The sequence below is a fragment of the Caretta caretta genome, chromosome 14 (assembly GCF_965140235.1).
Source record: "Caretta caretta isolate rCarCar2 chromosome 14, rCarCar1.hap1, whole genome shotgun sequence".
Classification (NCBI taxonomy): domain Eukaryota; kingdom Metazoa; phylum Chordata; order Testudines; family Cheloniidae; genus Caretta; species Caretta caretta.
Genome location: NC_134219.1, coordinates 38361086 through 38380029, shown reverse-complemented (window position 1 = coordinate 38380029; position 18944 = coordinate 38361086). Strand labels below are relative to the sequence as shown.

The 18944-nt window shown below is 45.2% G+C and overlaps 1 protein-coding gene across 1 annotated transcript; it reads left to right on the top strand.

Annotated features, from left to right (window-relative positions):
• The first annotated feature begins 17735 nt into the window (after positions 1 to 17735).
• LOC125621843 (olfactory receptor 14A16-like) lies at positions 17736 to 18692 on the top strand. The gene has a single exon (XM_048819203.2). The coding sequence runs from the start codon at positions 17736 to 17738 to the stop codon at positions 18690 to 18692; it is 957 nt and encodes a 318-aa protein (XP_048675160.1).
• Positions 18693 to 18944: the final 252 nt, after the last annotated feature.

Below are 18944 nucleotides of genomic sequence, written 5' to 3'. Positions count from 1 at the left end.
TGCCCAAATAGCTATACCAGCAAACCTTCATAGTGTAAATGAGGCTTATGCAGCTGGTAGAACTGTGTTTACCCTCGCTAATACCCAGTATAGAAATGTCACCCCTAACTGTCATTGCTAAAATGGCAAAACCGACTAGTGTAGATCTGGCCTATATCTGTTTGTGAGATTCCATTATAAGTGCCCATTTCTGAATCTTTGCTTTGACTGTGTATCTGTAAGTGAATAAATTTGCATGAATGTGTGTGTTTCCGATGAAGTGAGCTGTAGCTCACGAAAGCTTATGCTCAAATAAATTGGTTAGTCTCTAAGGTGCCACAAGTACTCCTTTTCTTTTTGCAAATACAGACTAACACGGCTGTTACTCTGAAACCTGCCATTATGCAAGACACTGCATTTAGCCGTATGGAGTGGAAATCTATCAACTGCATGAAAAAACTTGTACAGATACAGACAGACATCATCTTCCTTTCCAAATGCAAACAGATGGACATCGTACCAAAAGGACTGAAAGTAAAAAATCCATTACAATCTACATACCACACAGACTATGCTGACAGCTTGTGCCACACGCTCTCAGAGAAACTGCAGAACCACCTGATCAACATCCTCTACAGCAAAGAGGGAAAGATAAAGAATGAGCTCTCAAAAATGGATACTCTCATAAAAAAACAACCTTCCACACAAACTTCCTCGTGGCTGGACTTTACTAAAACTAGACAAGCCATTTTGCCTCTCTACAAAAGAAAAAGGACACTAAACTTTCTAAACTACTACATGCCACAAGGGGCCACAGCAATGGTTCCCTCAACCCATCCAGCAATATTGTTAACCTATCCAACTATACTCTTAGGCCAGCAGAAGCAGCTATCCTCTCTCGGGGCCTCTCCTTCTGCCCCTCCACCCCCATGAACATGATACAGTTCTGTGGTGACCTAGAATCCTATTTTCGACGTCTCCGACTCAAGGAATATTTCCAAAATACCTCTGAACAACATACTAATCCACAGAGACCTCCCTACCAACACTACAGAAAGAGGGATTCTAGATGGACTCCTCCTGAAGGTCGAAACAGCAGACTGGATTTCTTCATAGAGTGCTTCCGCTGATGAGCATGGGCTGAAATTGTGGAAAAGCAGCATCACTTGCCCCACAACCTCAGCCGTGCAGAACACAATGCCATCCACAGCCTCAGAAACAACTCTGACATCATAATCAAAAAGGCTGACAAAGGAGGTGCTGTTGTCATCATGAATAGGTTGGAATATGAACAAGAGGCTGCCCGGCAGCTCTCCAGCACCACTTTCTACAAGCCATTACCCTCTGATCCCACTGAGAGTTACCAAAAGAAACTACAGTATTTGCTCAAGAGACTCCCTGAAAAAGCACAAGATCAAATCCACACAGACACACCCCTGGAACCCCGACCTGGGATATTCTATCTACTACCCAAGATCCATAAACCTGGAAATCCTGGGCGCCCCATCATCTCAGGCATTGGCACCCTGACAGCAGGATTGTCTGGCTATGTAGACTCCCTCCTCAGGCCCTACGCTACCAGCACTCCCAGCTACCTTCGAGACACCACTGACTTCCTGAGGAAACTACAATCCATCGGTGATCTTCCTGATAACACCATCCTGGCCACTATGGATGTAGAAGCCCTCTACACCAACATTCCACACAAAGATGGACTACAAGCCGTCAAGAACACTATCCCCAATAATGTCATGGCTAACCTGGTGGCTGAACTTTGTGACTTTGTCCTTACCCATAACTATTTTACATTTGGGGACAATGTGTACCTTCAAATCAGCGGCACTGCTATGGGTACCCGCATGGCCCCACAGTATGCCAACATTTTTATGGCTGACTTAGAACAACGCTTCCTCAACTCTCGTCCCCTAACGCCCCTACTCTACTTGTACTATATTGATGACATCTTCATCATCTGGACCCATGGAAAAGAAGCCCTTGAGGAATTCCACCATGTTTTTCAACAATTTCCATCCCACCATCAACCTCAGCCTGGTCCAGTCCACACAAGAGATCCACTTTCTGGACACTACAGTGCTAATAAACGATGGTCACATAAACACCACCCTATACCGGAAACCTACTGACCATTATTCCTATATGCATGCCTCCAGCTTTCACCCTGACCACACCACACGATCCATTGTCTACAGCCAAGCTCAGCGATACAACCGCATTTGCTCCAACCCCTCAGACAGAGACAAATACCTACAAGAGCTCTATCAAGCATTCTTACAACAACAATACCCACCTGCTGAAGTGAAGAAACAGATTGACAGAGCCAGAAGAGTTCCCAGAAATCACCTACTACAGGACAGGCCTAACAAAGAAAATAACAGAACGCCACTAGCCATCACATTCAGCCCCCAACTAAAACCCCTCCAACGCATTATCAAGGATCTACAACCTATCCTGAAGGATGACCCAACACTCTCACAAATCTTGGGAGACAAGCCAGTCCTTGCCTACAGACAGCCCCCCAACCTGAAGCGAATACTCACCAGCAACCACATACTACACAACAGAACCACTAACCCAGGAACCTATCCTTGCAACAAAGCCCGTTGCCAACTGTGCCCACATATCTATTCAGGGGACACCATCACAGGGCCTCATAACATCAGCCACACTATCAGAGGCTCATTCACCTGCACATCTACCAATGTGATATATGCCATCATGTGCCAGCAATGCCCCTCTGCCATGTACATTGGTCGAACTGGACAGTCTCTACGTAAAAGAATAAATGGACACAAATCAGATGTCAAGAATTATAACATTCATAAACCAGTCGGAGAACACTTCAATCTCTCTGGTCACGCGATTTCAGACATGAAAGTTGCGATATTACAACAGAAAAACTTCAAATCCAAACTCCAGCGAGAGACTGCTGAATTGAAATTCATTTGCAAATTGGATACAATTAACTTAGGCTTGAATAGAAACTGGGAGTGGCTAAGTCATTATGCAAGGTAACTTATTTCCCCTTGTTTTTTCCTACCCCTCCCCCCCCCTCAGATGTTCTTGTTAAACCCTGGATTTGTGCTGGAAATGGCCCACCTTGATTATCATACACATTGTAAGGAGAGTGATCACTTTAGATAAGCTATTACCAGCAGGAGAGTGGGGTGGGGGGAGAGAAAACCTTTTGTAGTGATAATCACCCATTTTTTCATGGTTTGTGTGTATAAAAACATCTTCTGTATTTTCCACAGTATGCATCTGATGAAGTGAGCTGTAGCTCATGAAAGCTCATGCTCAAATAAGTGTGTTAGTCTCTAAGGTGCCACAAGTACTCCTTTTCTTTTTGCAAATACAGACTAACACGGCTGTTACTCTGAAACCTGTCAGTGTACATTATTCTGAGTGTGTTCCTGAGTGTAACCAACATGTATGTGAGTTTTACATTCCTGTGTGTGTCTTCGTGAATGTACATGATGTGAATGTGCATTTGTGAATGTATAATGCCATGTATGTGTTAGTGAAGCATATTCTGTTTGTTATGAATGGTCATTATTGTGCGTGTGTTTCTAGGGGCTTGTCTACATTACCCACTGGATCGACAGGCAGCGATCGATCTAGCGGGGGGGGGGGGGGAGGGGTGGATTTATTATGTCTAGTCTAAATGTAACGTATCGACTACCGAGCACTCTCCCATTGACTCCGGAACTCCACCGGAGCGAGAGGTGCAGGCAGAGTCAACGGGGAAGCGTCAGCCATCGACTTGCTGCAGTGAAGACACCACAGTGAAGACACCGCGGTAAGTAGATCTAAGTGCGTCAACTTCAGCTACGCTATTTACAGAGCTGAAGTTTCCTATCTTAGATCAACCCCCACACCCAGTGTAGACCAGGCCTAGGTGTGCATGGTTGTGTATTCAGGAGTGAATATTATTACGTGCATGTGGTTATACGTGGGCATTAACAATGACTGAACAATGTGTCCCAGAACCACAAAGGGACTTCAGCACCTAAACCCCAGATTTAGGAGCCTAAGTCCCAGTTTTAGGCACCACTGGGATCCACAAAACCCCCGCTCAGCTGCCACCTAACCATGTAGGTGCCTAAACTCATTCATCGCTTAAGTTGTCAGGGTAAAAGTTCCCCAGGCACCAGCATTTCTGCCTCTGGGTATGTGAACCACTGTCTCACTCTAGGCCCCAGATGCCTAACTCCTGTGTAGGCCTCACAGTGATCCACGAACTGAGGGAAGATAGGAGGAGCAATGCCTGTCTTGCGTGTTGGGCTGTGGATTGCTGGCAGAGTTAGGAACCTTCCTGCTGACTGGACTTGGGTGCAGAACTCCAGGAGAGGGGAGGGGCTTAGGACATGCCCTTCTGGTCGACATTTCCTATAGGCTAGTTTACACGAGGAGATGCCTGGCAGGCTGGCTTTTGTGGATCCCATTCTAAGGTGCCTATATCTCCCCATGCATTGTATAGGGTAAAGTCTTCTCCACCTGCCTTCCTCACCTTTTTATGGTCTCCTTGTTCTTTTGCACTTGCATATTTGCCTACCTGAAGCCCATTTCCAGCTCAACATTAGGACTGGATGTCGTGGTGACTGTTTTCTATTCTGTGGTGCTGTTAATGATGAATCCAATCATCTACAGCAGTGGTTCCCAAACTTGTTCCACCGCCTGTTCAGGGAAAACCCCTGGCGGGCCGGGCCAGTTTGTTTACCTGCTGCGTCCACAGGTTCGGCTGATTGCGGCTCCCAGTGGCCGCAGTTCGCTGCTCCAGGCCAATGGGAGCTGCTGGAAGCGGTGCAGGCCAAGGGACGTACTGGCCGCCAAGTGTAATTCAGTCCTAAAAAAGATGCAGGCATGAGGCAGAGACCAGAGGAGGTGTGCTCAGAGACCAGAGAAAGGGCAGAGGTGCAGCTAACTCTGTAACCATAACAATTGGAATTTAGCCATTCGCTTCAAAGGGATCTTGATTTGTCCAATGCTCTGTCATCCACACAAGGATTTGGCTGTGTTTAAAGGTGCCCTGGATCACAGTATCTGGCTATTAATGATTAATTATTATTATTATAGTATGTTTGTGCATACTAAATATAAGACAGAAAAAAGGAGATAGATAGATAGATAGATAGATAGATAGATAGATAGATAGATAGGATATGTCTTCACTGCAATGGAAACCTGGGCTCACACGCAGGCTTGAGCCAAAACCCCCATTCTGTCTTCACAAAAATCTTCCAGATTCAGGCTTGGATCTATGGTCCTAGGACCTTGTGAGTCTAGAGGGTCCAAGCCCAAGTCAAGCTCGGACCAAGGGTTCAAGCCCTAAGAACATAAGAATGGCCATACTGAGTCAGACCAAAGGTCCATCCAGCTCAGTATCCTGTCTACCGACAGTGGCCAATGCCAGGTGCCCCAGAGGGAGTGAACCTAACAGGTAATGATATAGTGATCTCTCTCCTGCCATCCGTCTCCACCCTCTGACAAACAGAGGCTAGGGACACCATTCCTTACCTTTAATGGACTTAACCTCAATTAATGCTGAAATAAATTTGTTAGTCTCTAAGGTGACACAAGTACTCCTTTTCTTTTTATGAATTTATCCAGTTCTCTTTTAAACCCTGCTATAGTCCTAGCCTTCACAACCTCCTCAGGCAAGGAGTTCCACAGGTTGACTGTGCGCTGTGTGAAGAAGATCTTCTTTTTATTTCTTTTAAACCTGCTGCCCATTAATTTCATTTCGTGGCCCCTAGTTCTTATATTATGGGAACAAGTAAATAACTTTTCCTTATTCACTTTCTCCACACCACTCATGAGTTTATATATCTCTATCATATCCCCCTTAGTCTCCTCTTTTCCAAGGTGAAAAGTCCTAGGCTCTTTAATCTCTCCTCATATGGGACATGTTCTAACCCCCTTATCATTTTAGTTGCCCTTTTCTGAACCTTTTCTAATGCCAGTATATCTTTTTTGAGGGGACCACATCTGTACAAAGTATTCAAGATGTGGGCGTAGCATGGATTTATATAAGGGCAATAAGATGTTCTCTGTCTTATTCTCTGTCCCTTTTTAAATGATTCCTAACATCCCGTTTGCATTTTTGACTGCCGCTGCACACTGCATGGATGTCTTCAGAGAACTATCCACGATGACTCCAAGATCTTTCTCCTGATTAGTTGTAGCTAAATTAGCCCCCATCATATTGTATGTATAGTTGGGGTTATTTTTTCCAATGTGCATTACTTTACATTTATCTACATTAAATTTCATTTGCCATTTTGTTGCCCAATCACTTAGTTTTGTGAGATCTTTTTGAAGTTCTTCACAGTCTGCTTCGGTCTTAACTATCTTGAGCAGTTTAGTATCATCTGCAAACTTTTCCACCTCACTGTTTACCCCTTTCTCCAGATCATTTATGAATAAGTTGAATAGGACTGGTCCTAGGACTGACCCTTGGGGAATACCACTCCTCTCCATTCTGAAAATTTACCATTTATTCCTACCCTTTGTTCCCTGTCTTTTAACTAGTTCTCAGTCTGTGAAAGGATCTTCCCTCTTATCCCATGACAACTTAATTTATGTAAGAGCCTTTGGTGAGGAACCTTGTCAAAGACTTTCTGGAAATCTAAGTACACTATGTTCACTTGATCCCCCTTGTCCACATGTTTGTTGACCCCCCCTCCCCAGAGAACTCTAATAGATTAGTAAGACATGATCTCCCTTTACAGAAGCCAGGTTGACTTTTGCGCAACAATTCATGTTCATCTATGTGTCTGACCATTTTATCCTTTACTATTGTTTTGACTAATTTGCCGGGTACTGATGTTAGACTTACCAGTCTGTAATTGGCGGGATCACCTCTAGAGCCCTTCTTAAATATTGGCGTTACATTAGCTATTTTCCAGTCATTGGGTACAGTACCTGATTTTAAGGGCGGATTACAAACCATAGTTAATAGTTCCGCAATTTCACATTGAGTTCTTTCAAAATTCTTTGGTGAATGCCATCTGGTCCCGGTGACTTGTTACTGTTAAGTTTCTCAATTAATTCCAAAACCTCCTCTAGTGACACTTCAATCTGTGACAATTCCTCAGATTTGTCACCTACAAAAGACGGCTCACATTTGGGAATCTCCCTAACATCCTCAGCCGTGAAGACTGAAGCAAAAAATTCATTTTGTTTCTCTGCAATGACTTTATCGTCTTTATATGCTCCTTTTGTATCTCGATCGTCCAGGGGCCCCACTGGTTGTTTAGCAGGCTTCCTGCTTCTGATATACTTATAAAATATTTTGTTTTTACCTTTTGAGCTTTTGGCTAGCTGTTCTTCAAACTTCTTTTTGGCTTTCCTTATTACATTTTTACATTTAATTTGGCAGTGTTTGTGCTCCTTTCTATTTACCTCACTAGGATTTGACTTCCACTTTTTAAAAAATGCCTTTTTATCTCTCACTGCTTCTTTTACATGGTTGTTAAGCCACGGTGGCTCTTTTTTAGTTCTTTTACTGTGTTTTTTAATTTGGGGTATACATTTAAGTGGAGCCTCTATGATGGTGCCTTTGAAAAGTGTCCATGCAGATTGCAGGGATTTCACTCTAGTCACTGTACCTTTTAATTTCTGTTTAACTCACCTCATTTTTGCATAGTTCCCCTTTCTGAAATTAAATGCCACAGTGTTGGGCTGTTGAGGTGTTCTTCCCACCACAGGAATGTTAAATGTTATTATATTATGTTCACTATTTCCAAGCGGTCCTGTTATAGTTACCTCTTGGACCAGATCCTGCACTGCACTCAGGACTAGATCAAGAGTTGCCTCTCCCCTTGTGGGTTCCTGAACCAGCTGCTCCAAGAAGCAGTCGTTTAAAGTATCGAGAAATTTTGTCTCTGCATTTCGTCCCGAAGTGACATGTACCCAGTCAATAGGGGGATAATTGAAATCCCCCACTATTATTGAGTTCTTTATTTTGAAAGCCTCTCTAACTCCCTTAGTATTTCATCATCACTATCACTGTCCTGGTCAGGTGGTCAATAATAGATCCCTACTGTTATATTCTTATTAGAGCATGGAATTACTCTCCATAAAGATTCTATGGAACATGTGGATTCATTTAAGATTTTTATTTCATTTGATTCTACATTTTCTTCCACGTATAGTGCCACTCCCCTCCCCCCCACAACCTGTTCTGTCCTTCCGATATATTTTGTACCCCGGAATGATTGTGTCCCATTGATTGTCCTCACTCCACCAGGTTTCTGTGATGCCTGTTATATCAATATCCTCCTTTAACACAAGGCACTCTAGTTCACCCATCTTATTATTTAGACTTCTAGCATTTGTGCTAGAAGTGCTTTAAAAACTTGTCACTGTTTATTTGTCTGCCTTTTTCTGATGTGTCAGATTCTTTATGTGAATGTTTCTCATCTGATCTGGCCCATACTTTATCCTCTTCCATCCTCTCCTCCTGACTAAAACCTGGAAAATCTCTATCAATAGACTCTCCTCTAAGAGAAGTCTTTGTCCGATCCACATGCCCCTCGCAGCAATCAGCTTCCCCCCATCTCTTAGTTTAAAAACTGCTCTGCAATCTTTTTAATGTTAATTCCAGCAGTCTGGATCCACTTTGGTTTAGGTGGAGCCCATCCTTCCTGTATAGGCTCCCCCTAGCCCAAAAGTTTCCCCAGTTCCCAATAAATCTAAACCCCTCCTCTCTACACCATTGTCTCATCCATGCATTGAGACTCTGAAGCGCTGCCTGCCTACCTGGCCCTGCATGTGGAACTGGAAACATTTCTGAGAATGCCACCATAGAAGTCCTGGATTTCAGTCTCTTTCCTAGCAGCCTAAATTTGGCCTCTGGGACGTCTCTCCTACCCTTCCCTATGTCATTGGTACTTACATGTACCATGACCACCAGCTCCTTCCCAGCACTACCCATAAGTCTATATAGATGCCTTGAGAGATCTGCAACCTTCACACCAGGCAGGCAAGTCACCATACGGTTCTCCCGGTCATCACAAACCCAGCTATCTATGTTTCTAATGATCAAGTCTCCCATTACTAACACCTGACTTTTCCTAATGACTGGAGTTCCCTCCCCCGGAGAGGTAACCTAAGTGCGAGAGGATACCCCAACATCATCTGGAAGGCATGTCCCAACTATGGGAAGGTTTTCCTCTGCTCCTGTGACTGCTCTCCTTCTCTGGGCCTGTCAGGGTTCCCTCCCTACTCTGAACTCTAGGGTACAGATGTGGGGACCCACATGAAAAATCCCCTAAGCTTATTTTTACTAGCTTAGGTTAAAAACTTTCCCAAGGCACAAATTTTGCCTTGTTCTTGAACAGTATGCTGCCACCACCAAGTGATTTAGACAAAGAAAAGCGAAAGGACCAGTTGCAGTTCCTATTTCCCCAAAATATCCCCCCTTTCCTTACACCCCCTTTCCTGGGGAGGCTTGAGAATAAACAAGATGAGCACAAACCAGCCTTGGATTTTTAAGACCCAAAAAACCCAATCAGATTCTTAAAAAACAGAACTGTATTAGAGAACAAAAAAAGATAAGAGAACAACTCTGTAAGATCAGAATGGAAGATAATCTTACAGGCAGTCAGATTCAAAACATAGAGAATCCCTCTAGGCAAAACCTTACCTAAGCCGAAGGGAGGGCTTTGCCCTTTGGTGTAGGCACTCCACTTCCCTGAGAGGCAGTAGCTAGGTTGACGGGAGAATTCTCCTGTTGACCTACCACTGGTCTATACAGGGGGTTAGGTCGGTATAGCTGCACCTTTCAGGGGATGCAGATTTTTCACAACCTTGAGAGAGGTAACTATACTGAAGGAAATTTCTAGAGTAGCCCAGGTCTATGTATACGTTCATGGCACCTGTCAACAACGTTTTGTTTAGCTGGCAGTAATGTGGGACAGAGGATATGGTGCTCAAGCAGGAGATCTGGGTTCTAGTTCCATTGCCCTTCTCTATGTCCTTGGGAAGGGTCAAGAGAGACAGGCTTTGTCTGGGGGCTTCAACTCTCTGTGCCCCAGTTTAAAGATGCTAGTTTGTTTAAAATATGTGCTGTGGGTTATTGACTTTGTTGCTCCCCCCCAGCTGAAAGGTTGGGTGGGCTTTTGGCAACAGTGTAGGGGGATGTGGGAGGTTGAGACCTTTCCCAAGTGACCCCCAGTGACTAGTGGGGAAACCCCAAGACGGCAGCCCTGGGAAGGAAGCAGATTTGCAGCCCCTGCTGACTGAATCCCCCAACTCTCCCCAGCCAGAAGCAGGGCCACCTTCCCCTACCTTTGTGGCTCAGCCCAGTTTGATCAGCCTCCATGGCCTTTTGAATCGTCGGCTTCAGAGGCTGCCAGGGACAGAGCGGCTCTGGATGGTGGCTCTGATGAGATGGACACAAGGCCACGGGGAATTGGGCTGAGGCCCAGAAGCATGAGAAAAGCTCACCGAGGGAACAAGGGAAGTTCCCCACTCTTGGCATGAGCAATGTCAGCTTGTCCTGCTGCTGCCATGCTATAATTAAATAGCCTGGCTGAAGAGCTGGCTCTGAGACAAGCAGGCTCCATCCTGCTTGTGGAGCTCACTTCATCTCTAACCATGGCTCCTGCTCTAAGTCATTCTCCTCCCTGCGCCCAGGCCACTGAATGGTGATGGGACGGGAGTGACTTTCTGGGGACACAAGGTGAGAGGGCCTGGGTCCCACCCCCAATCTCCTTAGCCTAATCCAGCCTCTCACCTTGTCCCCATCAGCTGGGCAGCTTCCCCCAGGATGGAAAAGGCTAGGACCAGCCCAGCCTGGCTGATGGACATCAGTGGGTCATAGGTGGCCAGCAGCACCACCTGCAGGAAGGATCTTCTCTGCCCTTCGGAGAAGATCTCTCCAAATCCCTAAAAATGACGGGGCGCAAGCCTTTGGCAGATTGCCCAGAGCCAGGCTCCAAACCCTTGGGCTGGGGTGATATTATCCTAGAGTGGCCCAGGGGAAGGCAAGATTCCTGCTGTAGCCAAGGCAACTAAATGCCCTTGAGCACCTTTGGGGTCTCATGGCTCAGGGAAGCCCCTTCATTAACAGGTCACAGGACCTGAGGCCTCTAATGGCTCTTTATGGAGCAGGATTCACTGCAGGGGCTATGACATGCTGGGAATTTATCTGTGTGTGTGACCATGGCACGCTCTGGGGTGTAGCTCACATAGACCATACAGGACCCTCTGCTACTCCAGCAGAGATATCTCCTCTGACTCAGAGGCTAGAGGCTTGGGGCTGACTCAGGTCCCTCTCTCCTCCCCATGGACATTGCCTCCAGGCTTTCGTAGGGTGCAGTAATGATGGAAGCTGATCGATTGCCCTGGATGTGCCACGTCCCCATGTGGGTGATGCTGCTACATCCCAGAGAGGGCCAGCAGCAATGTCCCCCCACATGGCCAGGAATGGGAAAACAGCCTGCAATCATGGGTAAGTAAAACCATGGCCACTGAGACACCATCGGGGATTAAACCCGGGCCCTTCAGCATGAGCCTTTGGCACCCTTTCATTCAGGAAGCCATGAAAGTCTTTGCTTGCAGAGACCCTTTCTCCATTCCCACCGTCAGACCATTGCACTTGGTGACAAGTGAAGGGGCAGGAGCACTCCTAGGGACTGCACAGTTGGGTTTCACCGTGAAGTCTCTGGGATCCATTTACAGAGTGTTCTAATCCAGGATCTCTCTTCTCCCAGATTATTCTCCAGTGAAGCCACCCTGCAGAATATGGCAGAGCAGTTTGGTGATGGGTTGGAGGAGTCACCATCTAGGTGTGCAGCAGCTATAGTGCGTGGATGGGCAGTGAGCCAAAACCTGCAGCCCTAACAGCCCAGGCTGGTCTCCCACTGGTGGCAATGGCAGTTTAGATTTCATAACTAGCTGCTGACAGCTGGGACATAGACAGAGGACTCAGATATGCAGCAAACCAATGGCAAACTCAGCTCCAGACAAAGAGGGGAAGGATGTAAGTGGCAGAGCAACACCGGGACATCTGGTGAGCTGCTGCAGTCAAGCAGCCACAGCCAGAAGAGAGAAAATGGGAACCTCTTTGAGGTAGCTGAGAAACAGAAGTTTGGCAGCTAGATCATTAGTAATATTTATGGAATAAATCCCAAAGGTTTTTTCCTGTGCAATGAAGTGTATAAAATGTGTCTCTTTACTATCACACTAAACTTGAAAATAGTCTTGTATAACTTCAGGAAGGGGTTATCAATGTCATAGGTGACTTTAGGAGCTAGAAGTTTCAGATTCATAGAATCATAGAACCATAAGGTTAGAAGGGACCACAAGGGTCATCTAATCTAACCCTCTGATCAGTCTCTAAGTCCATGCTTCTACCACATGAGCTCAACTAAACAAATGCCTCAGGTGGCAGCAGCAGTAAGATCTATCCTCTTTGTGGACTAGCCACCTGAGAGGGATTTAATACATTTGGTCAAGGACATAGCAGGGCATGAGAGACACCTTGCAGAGTTGTCTGTAAATGCTGCCCTCATGGAGAAGCACATCAGTGCACTGTGGGCTGGGCAGGAGCCGCATGCCTCCAAACTTGCCCATGCTGAGGCTCCAGAGAACTCTGTTCCAGATCTCGAAGGATCCTCACTGCAATTGAGGAGCCAGACGGCACCTGGAGTCTCTCCTCTCTCCCATAGCAACACAGATGAACCTGTTTGCAAATATGTCAATGGTCATCTCCTGCAAAACTCTCATTTAGTTCACCGAGGGCATGTCTATATGAACATTCACACATGGGTGCAGTGAGAGAGTCTCAGACACCGCACGGGGGAAAGGCCCCCCAACCCAGCTCATATGAGTGAGGCAGGACAGGGGCTCAGACCTCCCTAGAGGGACAAGGGCCCCCCAGATCTGGGCACCCACATGGCAGGGGAGCATGTGGGGTGACAGGTGCCCCGACCCTATTCTCACCCAGTCCTCCTGCCACTCACCCCCAATCCCCCAGCCCAGTGTCACACCCCTCCACTCCCCCTTACCCTCACCCCTCCCTCACCTGAGCCCCCAAACTCTCTCTCTTCCCCTACCATCTGTCCCCATTTATGCCCTTCCCATAATCCCTCGCTGCAGTCCTAAACCCTTCTCCCCCATTACCTCCTTTGCCCCCCAATACCCCTCCCCTCCCAGGAACCACTCACAAATCTAACTTTTCCCCCAAATACTTTCATTACATTCCCCGCAAAATAAAATTGCTCATCAGGACTCACAAATTGTAGCATCCTCCAGCTACTCAGCCCAAAATACATTTTGTCTTGGGTGGGAGCTTGTCATTAACTTATTCTTAGTTATAAGAACATAAGAATGGCCAGACTGGGTCAGACCAATGGGTCCATCTAGCCCACTATCCTGTCTTCCAACAGTGGCCAATGCCAGGTGCTTCAGAGGGAATGAATAGAACAGTTAATCAAGTGATCCATCCTCTGTCGCCCATTCCCAGCTTCTGGCAAACAGAGGCTAGGGACACCATCCCTGCCTATCCTGGCTAATATCTATTGATGGACCTGTCCTTCATGAACTTGTCTAGTTCTTTTTTGAACCCTGTTATAGTCTTGGCCTTCACAACATCCTCAGGCAGAGTTCCACAGGTTGACTGTGGTGTGTGTGAAGAAATACTTCCTTTTGTTTGTTTTAAACCTGCTGCTTATTAATTTCATTTGGTGACCCCTAGTTCTTGTGTTATGTGAAGGAGTAAATAACACTTCCTTATTTACTTTATTCACACCAGTCATGATTCTATCACATCCCCCCTTAATCGTTTTTTTTCCAAGCTGAAAAGTCCCAGTCTTATTAATCTCTCCTCATATGGAAGCTGTTCCTAATAATTTTTGTTGCCCTTTTCTGTACCTTTTCCAATTCCAATATATCTTTTTTGAGATGGGGCCACCACGTCTGCACACAGTATTCAAGGTGTTAATTGGAGAGTGAGTTCAGAGCCAGTAGTCTCAAGTAGGTCTGCAATTCATCCAGTCATTAGTTCCTCTCAGTTTAACAGTTCAAAGAAGCAGAAGGAAACTCTTTCTTTGAGGAGCTGTACATTGGGAACCCCTCAGTCAAATGACCCCAAATCTGAATCACTAATGCCCCCTAGATCCCCAAGAGGCACACCAAATTTCAAAGCAATCCAAGTAACCATTCACATTTTAAAACATGCACACTGTAAGGAGTGAACTTTTTCTTAAATGCCATTCTCAGTTTGGGTCCCCCGACATTTTAGTTAGTTCCATGCACTACTCTGGGTAAAACTCGACAGATTTAGACCATTTTGACACGCATCACATCAATAGTTTGATTGCTTGCTCTGAGCAAAAAAGAAAAAAAAAATCACTCTGGAAACTTTTTTATCTTTGCAACCCCTAGCTCAGAGGTCCCCAGATTTGGGCCACTAACTCTGCCTTGCAGCTTCCTGAGGCACATCATATTTCAAAGGAATTAGACTGAATATACTGATGTTAGAGGACTTAGAAAAGTTGACCTTTGAACGGAACACATGATGCAACCTTAATTATAGTGGTGCTGGGATGTTCCTTTACTGGCTGGGTACAGATCTCACAGATTTCTATCTGTTAACCACGATCTTGGATTATTCTATGAGCATTATAATAGGATTGTGCTGCTAAGCAACAAGAATCTCAGATAAAGGAACAAACATAAAACTAGACATGACAGTGCAGATATTCAGTTTATATCCACTGGAAAAGCACCATAGCACCATGACAATATCTACCAGCTGGGCATCTGGCTTAATTGAATTTCATGGGGCTGATTTACAAAAGCTGGGGATCTGGCCCCATTTACACCACTGGAGCCATAGCTGATTTACACTAGCAGGGATCTGGCCCTTCATATTTGTTCAGGCTCTCTGACACATCTACAACCAGCGTGAACAAAATATTTTTAAAATGTCATGCAGCATTGCACCTGAATCCTAATGAGCCCTTTAGTTTAGTATTGTCTGTAATAAGCTCCTCTGGTGGCTACATCCCAAAAGCTTTTTTCCCAAGAAAAAATTCTCTGCTCCCCCAGCTGTAATTATGTGGAGTTAGTGAAGGAACAGGCTGTTCCAGATCAGCTGGGCTTCTGGTGCCACTGGGCTGTTAGTCATTGTATGTCACAAGTTTGTGCTACAAATCAATGTATTTGCAATCCCTTTGGGACACCCTTTGTGCCTCAGCCCTTCCATGTTTTTAGCTAAATGTTCTTCCAGGGATGCTGCTATCTTGTGCTATCCTGGGTGGATGCTGTTCCTCTCTGCAGAATTAGGCTCAGCTAAGGCAGGTTGTCAGCATAGTTTGTTCCTGAGGTGAGATCAGAGCTGGGCTCATAGCCCTGGAGACCAGATTCAGCTATTTAGCCCTGGAGCAGGTGCATCATGGACTGTGATCGTGTCTGAATCCTGCACAAGTCGGGATCAGCTCTAGAGCTGGGAGGGGCTCTTTAGTCCCTCATCCCATTTAGTCCCTCACCACTCAGCCAAGCTTGTCCAAGGAGGGGAGCGCCCATCTGAGAATTGGATCCCTATCTGCTAGGAACTGCAGAGACCCAGCAACACAGGAAATCCAGCAAAGGGACATAAAAGGCTGCTGGATAATACAGTGATGTGTACCAGATAGATAGATAGATTAGATTAGATAGATAGAGAGCAATGATTCCTAGCATTGGAGACTGAAATTCTTTGCAATTTGGGAAAAAATCCACAAAGACCAACACAGTAAGTTTGCTCTTTTAATTAAATATGTTAGGATATTAATATATAGGGCAAATTTAAGAACATAAATATGAATTACAAATAGAACTCTGTAAAATGTTTGCTGTCAATTCAAACATCTAGAGTCTGTCAGAATTTTTTTTAATCAGAAAAATGAGTTTTCAAAAAAGTCCCCAAAATCCCCAAATTTTCAAGTTTTGGTAACCAATAAAAAATAATTTTCGGCTAAAAATGGCAGCAAATTGAAAATGTTCAGCCTAAACTCACCCCCCCAAAAATGGGTTTTCAGTTTTCCTATATAAGGATAGCTGAGACTTTCTATGAAAATTTGATTACCATGACTTGAGGACTGCAGTAACTCAGCCAGAGGTTAGGGGTCTATTACAGAAGTGGGTGGGTGAGGTTCTGTGGCCTGCAGGAGGTCAGACTAGATGATTATGATAGTCCCTTCTGACCTTAAAGTCTATGAGTCTATGATTAATTCAAAACCCAATTAATTAAAACCCCCAATTTTCCTTTAAAAACAATTTAAGCAGAAAATTGGAAACTTACAGTTCAGAAAGAGTGGGGAACACTAATATTGTCCAATAATACCATAATTTCAAAGCCATTCATTCTATTGCATCCATTTTCATTTCAGTTTCAAACGGAAGCTGCAGGATGGTAAAACTGAGTAAGCAGCAAAACGGATAGGCCCCAGAATATGTTTAATATAGACTAGCACCTTTACGCCAAGAGTCAGAGTTGAACCAACTAGCCAAAGCCTGTCTATCCTGACAGAGCAGATAGATGGATAGGGAGGGGTCAATAGGACTAAAACACAAAGTTCCTGATCTAGCACCATATCCAGTGTACAACACTGCTGTCAGCTGAACACAAACACTGTAAATAATAAGACACAGCCAATCCCTGAAAGAGTTCACAGTCCTAGTAGACAAGGCAGACAATAGGTGGGAAGGGAAACAGAGGCACACAGAGAGGAAAACACCTCGTATAAAGGGCACAGAGAAGGTCAGTGGCAGAACCAAGAATACAGCCCAAGTCTCCTGAGTACCATTGAACCACTCAGCCAGTCAGAGAGAGAAACGATACAACACAGCAGTAACTGAGTGATGCTATTAGTCCATCATCATCCAGAGATGGGAATGCAGCTGGGATTTGGTGCCATAAATCAGTGTGTAATCAGGTGGCAGGCATCTGGGTGGTATTGGGCAGGACTCATTACAGACAAGCTGCCACTTAGGATGCCGGAGGAGTCCACTGTATTTCCCTGGCAAGTGGAAATCAGGCTGTGCTAGCATTTTAGTATTTTAAGCTACACCTATAGTGTGAGTCCTCTGCTCATGTACCCATACCTGTGCTAGCTCTTATCAAACAACAGTATGGCTGCAGCAGCACGGGTAGTGGCAGCAGAGGCATGGGTGAGCCATGCCGAGTACATACCCCTGGTTTTAGGCGGGTTTGCACCAGGTTCAGTCGTGCTCCAGAGACTACACTGCTATTTATATTCACGCTCGCTCACAGAGAGCTGGTGTGAGTGTGTGTACATGAGCAGGGGAATCACACCCTGGCTCATAGTGTAGACCTAGCAATAGTTTCATGCCCAAATTGTGAGGATAGTGTTTATAGCTCTAGGACAACCCTCCTGTGCAGAACGGGTGGATTGGTGTGGTACTTTGCTCCTTCTTTCATACTGCATCTTTATCAAGCCATATCTTGGGCAGAAGGTGTAAACTGACGCAGCTCCATTGACTTTAAGGGAGTTATGCAAATTTACCCTAGTGTGATAATGCACTGGTCTAGTGGTCTGATTGTTGGGGTCAAGGAGCACTCACCTCTCCTAGTGAACTGAAGTAATAAGTGCTGTGCACCTTTGACATTCACACCATGAGATATTACAGAGAGAGAATCAGGGTCATTCCCTCTGTCGCTCTAATCCTGGCCATTGCCCTTCTCCTTCCCTCCACAGGCAGGACATCATGTACTGAGAAGAAAAATGTCCAACCAAACCACTGTGACTGAGTTCCTTCTCCTGGGATTCTCTGATGTTCAGGAGTTGCAGATTTTGCACTTTGTGGTATTTCTAGTGATTTATCTGGCAGCCCTGGTGGGGAATCTTCTTATCTTCATGGCCATAGCCTTTGACCACCACCTTCACACCCCCATGTACTTCTTCCTGATGAATCTGTCCATCCTGGACCTTGGCTCCATCTCTGTCACCATCCCCAAATCCTTGGCCAATTACATATTGAATACCAGGTCAATTTCTTATGCTGGGTGTGTTGCTCAAGTCTTTCTCTTCATCTTCTTCACTGAGGCTGACTTTGCTTTCCTCACCGTAATGGCATATGATCGATATGTTGCCATCTGCAAACCACTGCACTATGAGACTGTGATGAACAGGAGAGCTTGTGTCCAAATGGCAGCCAGTGCCTGGATCAGTGGGATTCTCTACTCTGTGCTACACACTGGGAACACATTTGCATTGACCTTCTGTGGAGCCAACATGGTGGATCAGTTCTTCTGTGAAATCTCCCAGCTACTCAAACTCGCCTGCTCCGACTCATATCTCATTGAAGTTGGGGTTATTGCATTTAATGTATGTTTAACTTTAAGCTTCTTTGTTTTAATAATTGTGTCATATGTTCAGGTCTTCACCACAGTGCTGAGAATCCCCTCTGAGCAAGTCTGGCATAAAGCCTTCTCCACCTGCCTCCCTCACCTCCTTGTGGTCTCCTTGTTTGTTTGCACTGGCGCCTTTGCTTACCTGAAACCCACCTCCAGCTCAATATCAGGGCTGGATCTCTTCGTGGCTGTTCTCTATTCCATGGTGCCTCCCATGATGAATCCCATAATCTACAGCATGAGGAACAAAGAGATCAAAGGTGCCCTGAAGAAACTGACTGGGTGGTCATTATCCACCAAGAATAAAATTTCCAGATTTCTCCCATGATGATGGCTTCATTCTGTGTGTCTTTACAGGTATAATCAACTGATAGCATTATTGTCTCTGTGGGATTTTGATGTGCTATGTGTTTATGCAAAATGCTGGGGTTCACAGTGGTAATAACCCAGACTGAGTTCACTGAAGTCAGTGTCATTACTCTAGATTTACACCAAGGCAAATTAGATTAGGATCTATATATCTATCATAAATACATGTCAAAAAAAAAAGCAAGCCTTTGTTAACCCAGAGTTACGATTG

Coding starts and splice junctions, on each gene's coding strand:
- LOC125621843 (XM_048819203.2), top strand. CDS start 17,736: ATGTCCAACCAAACCACTGTGACTGAGTTCCTTCTCCTGGGATTCTCT.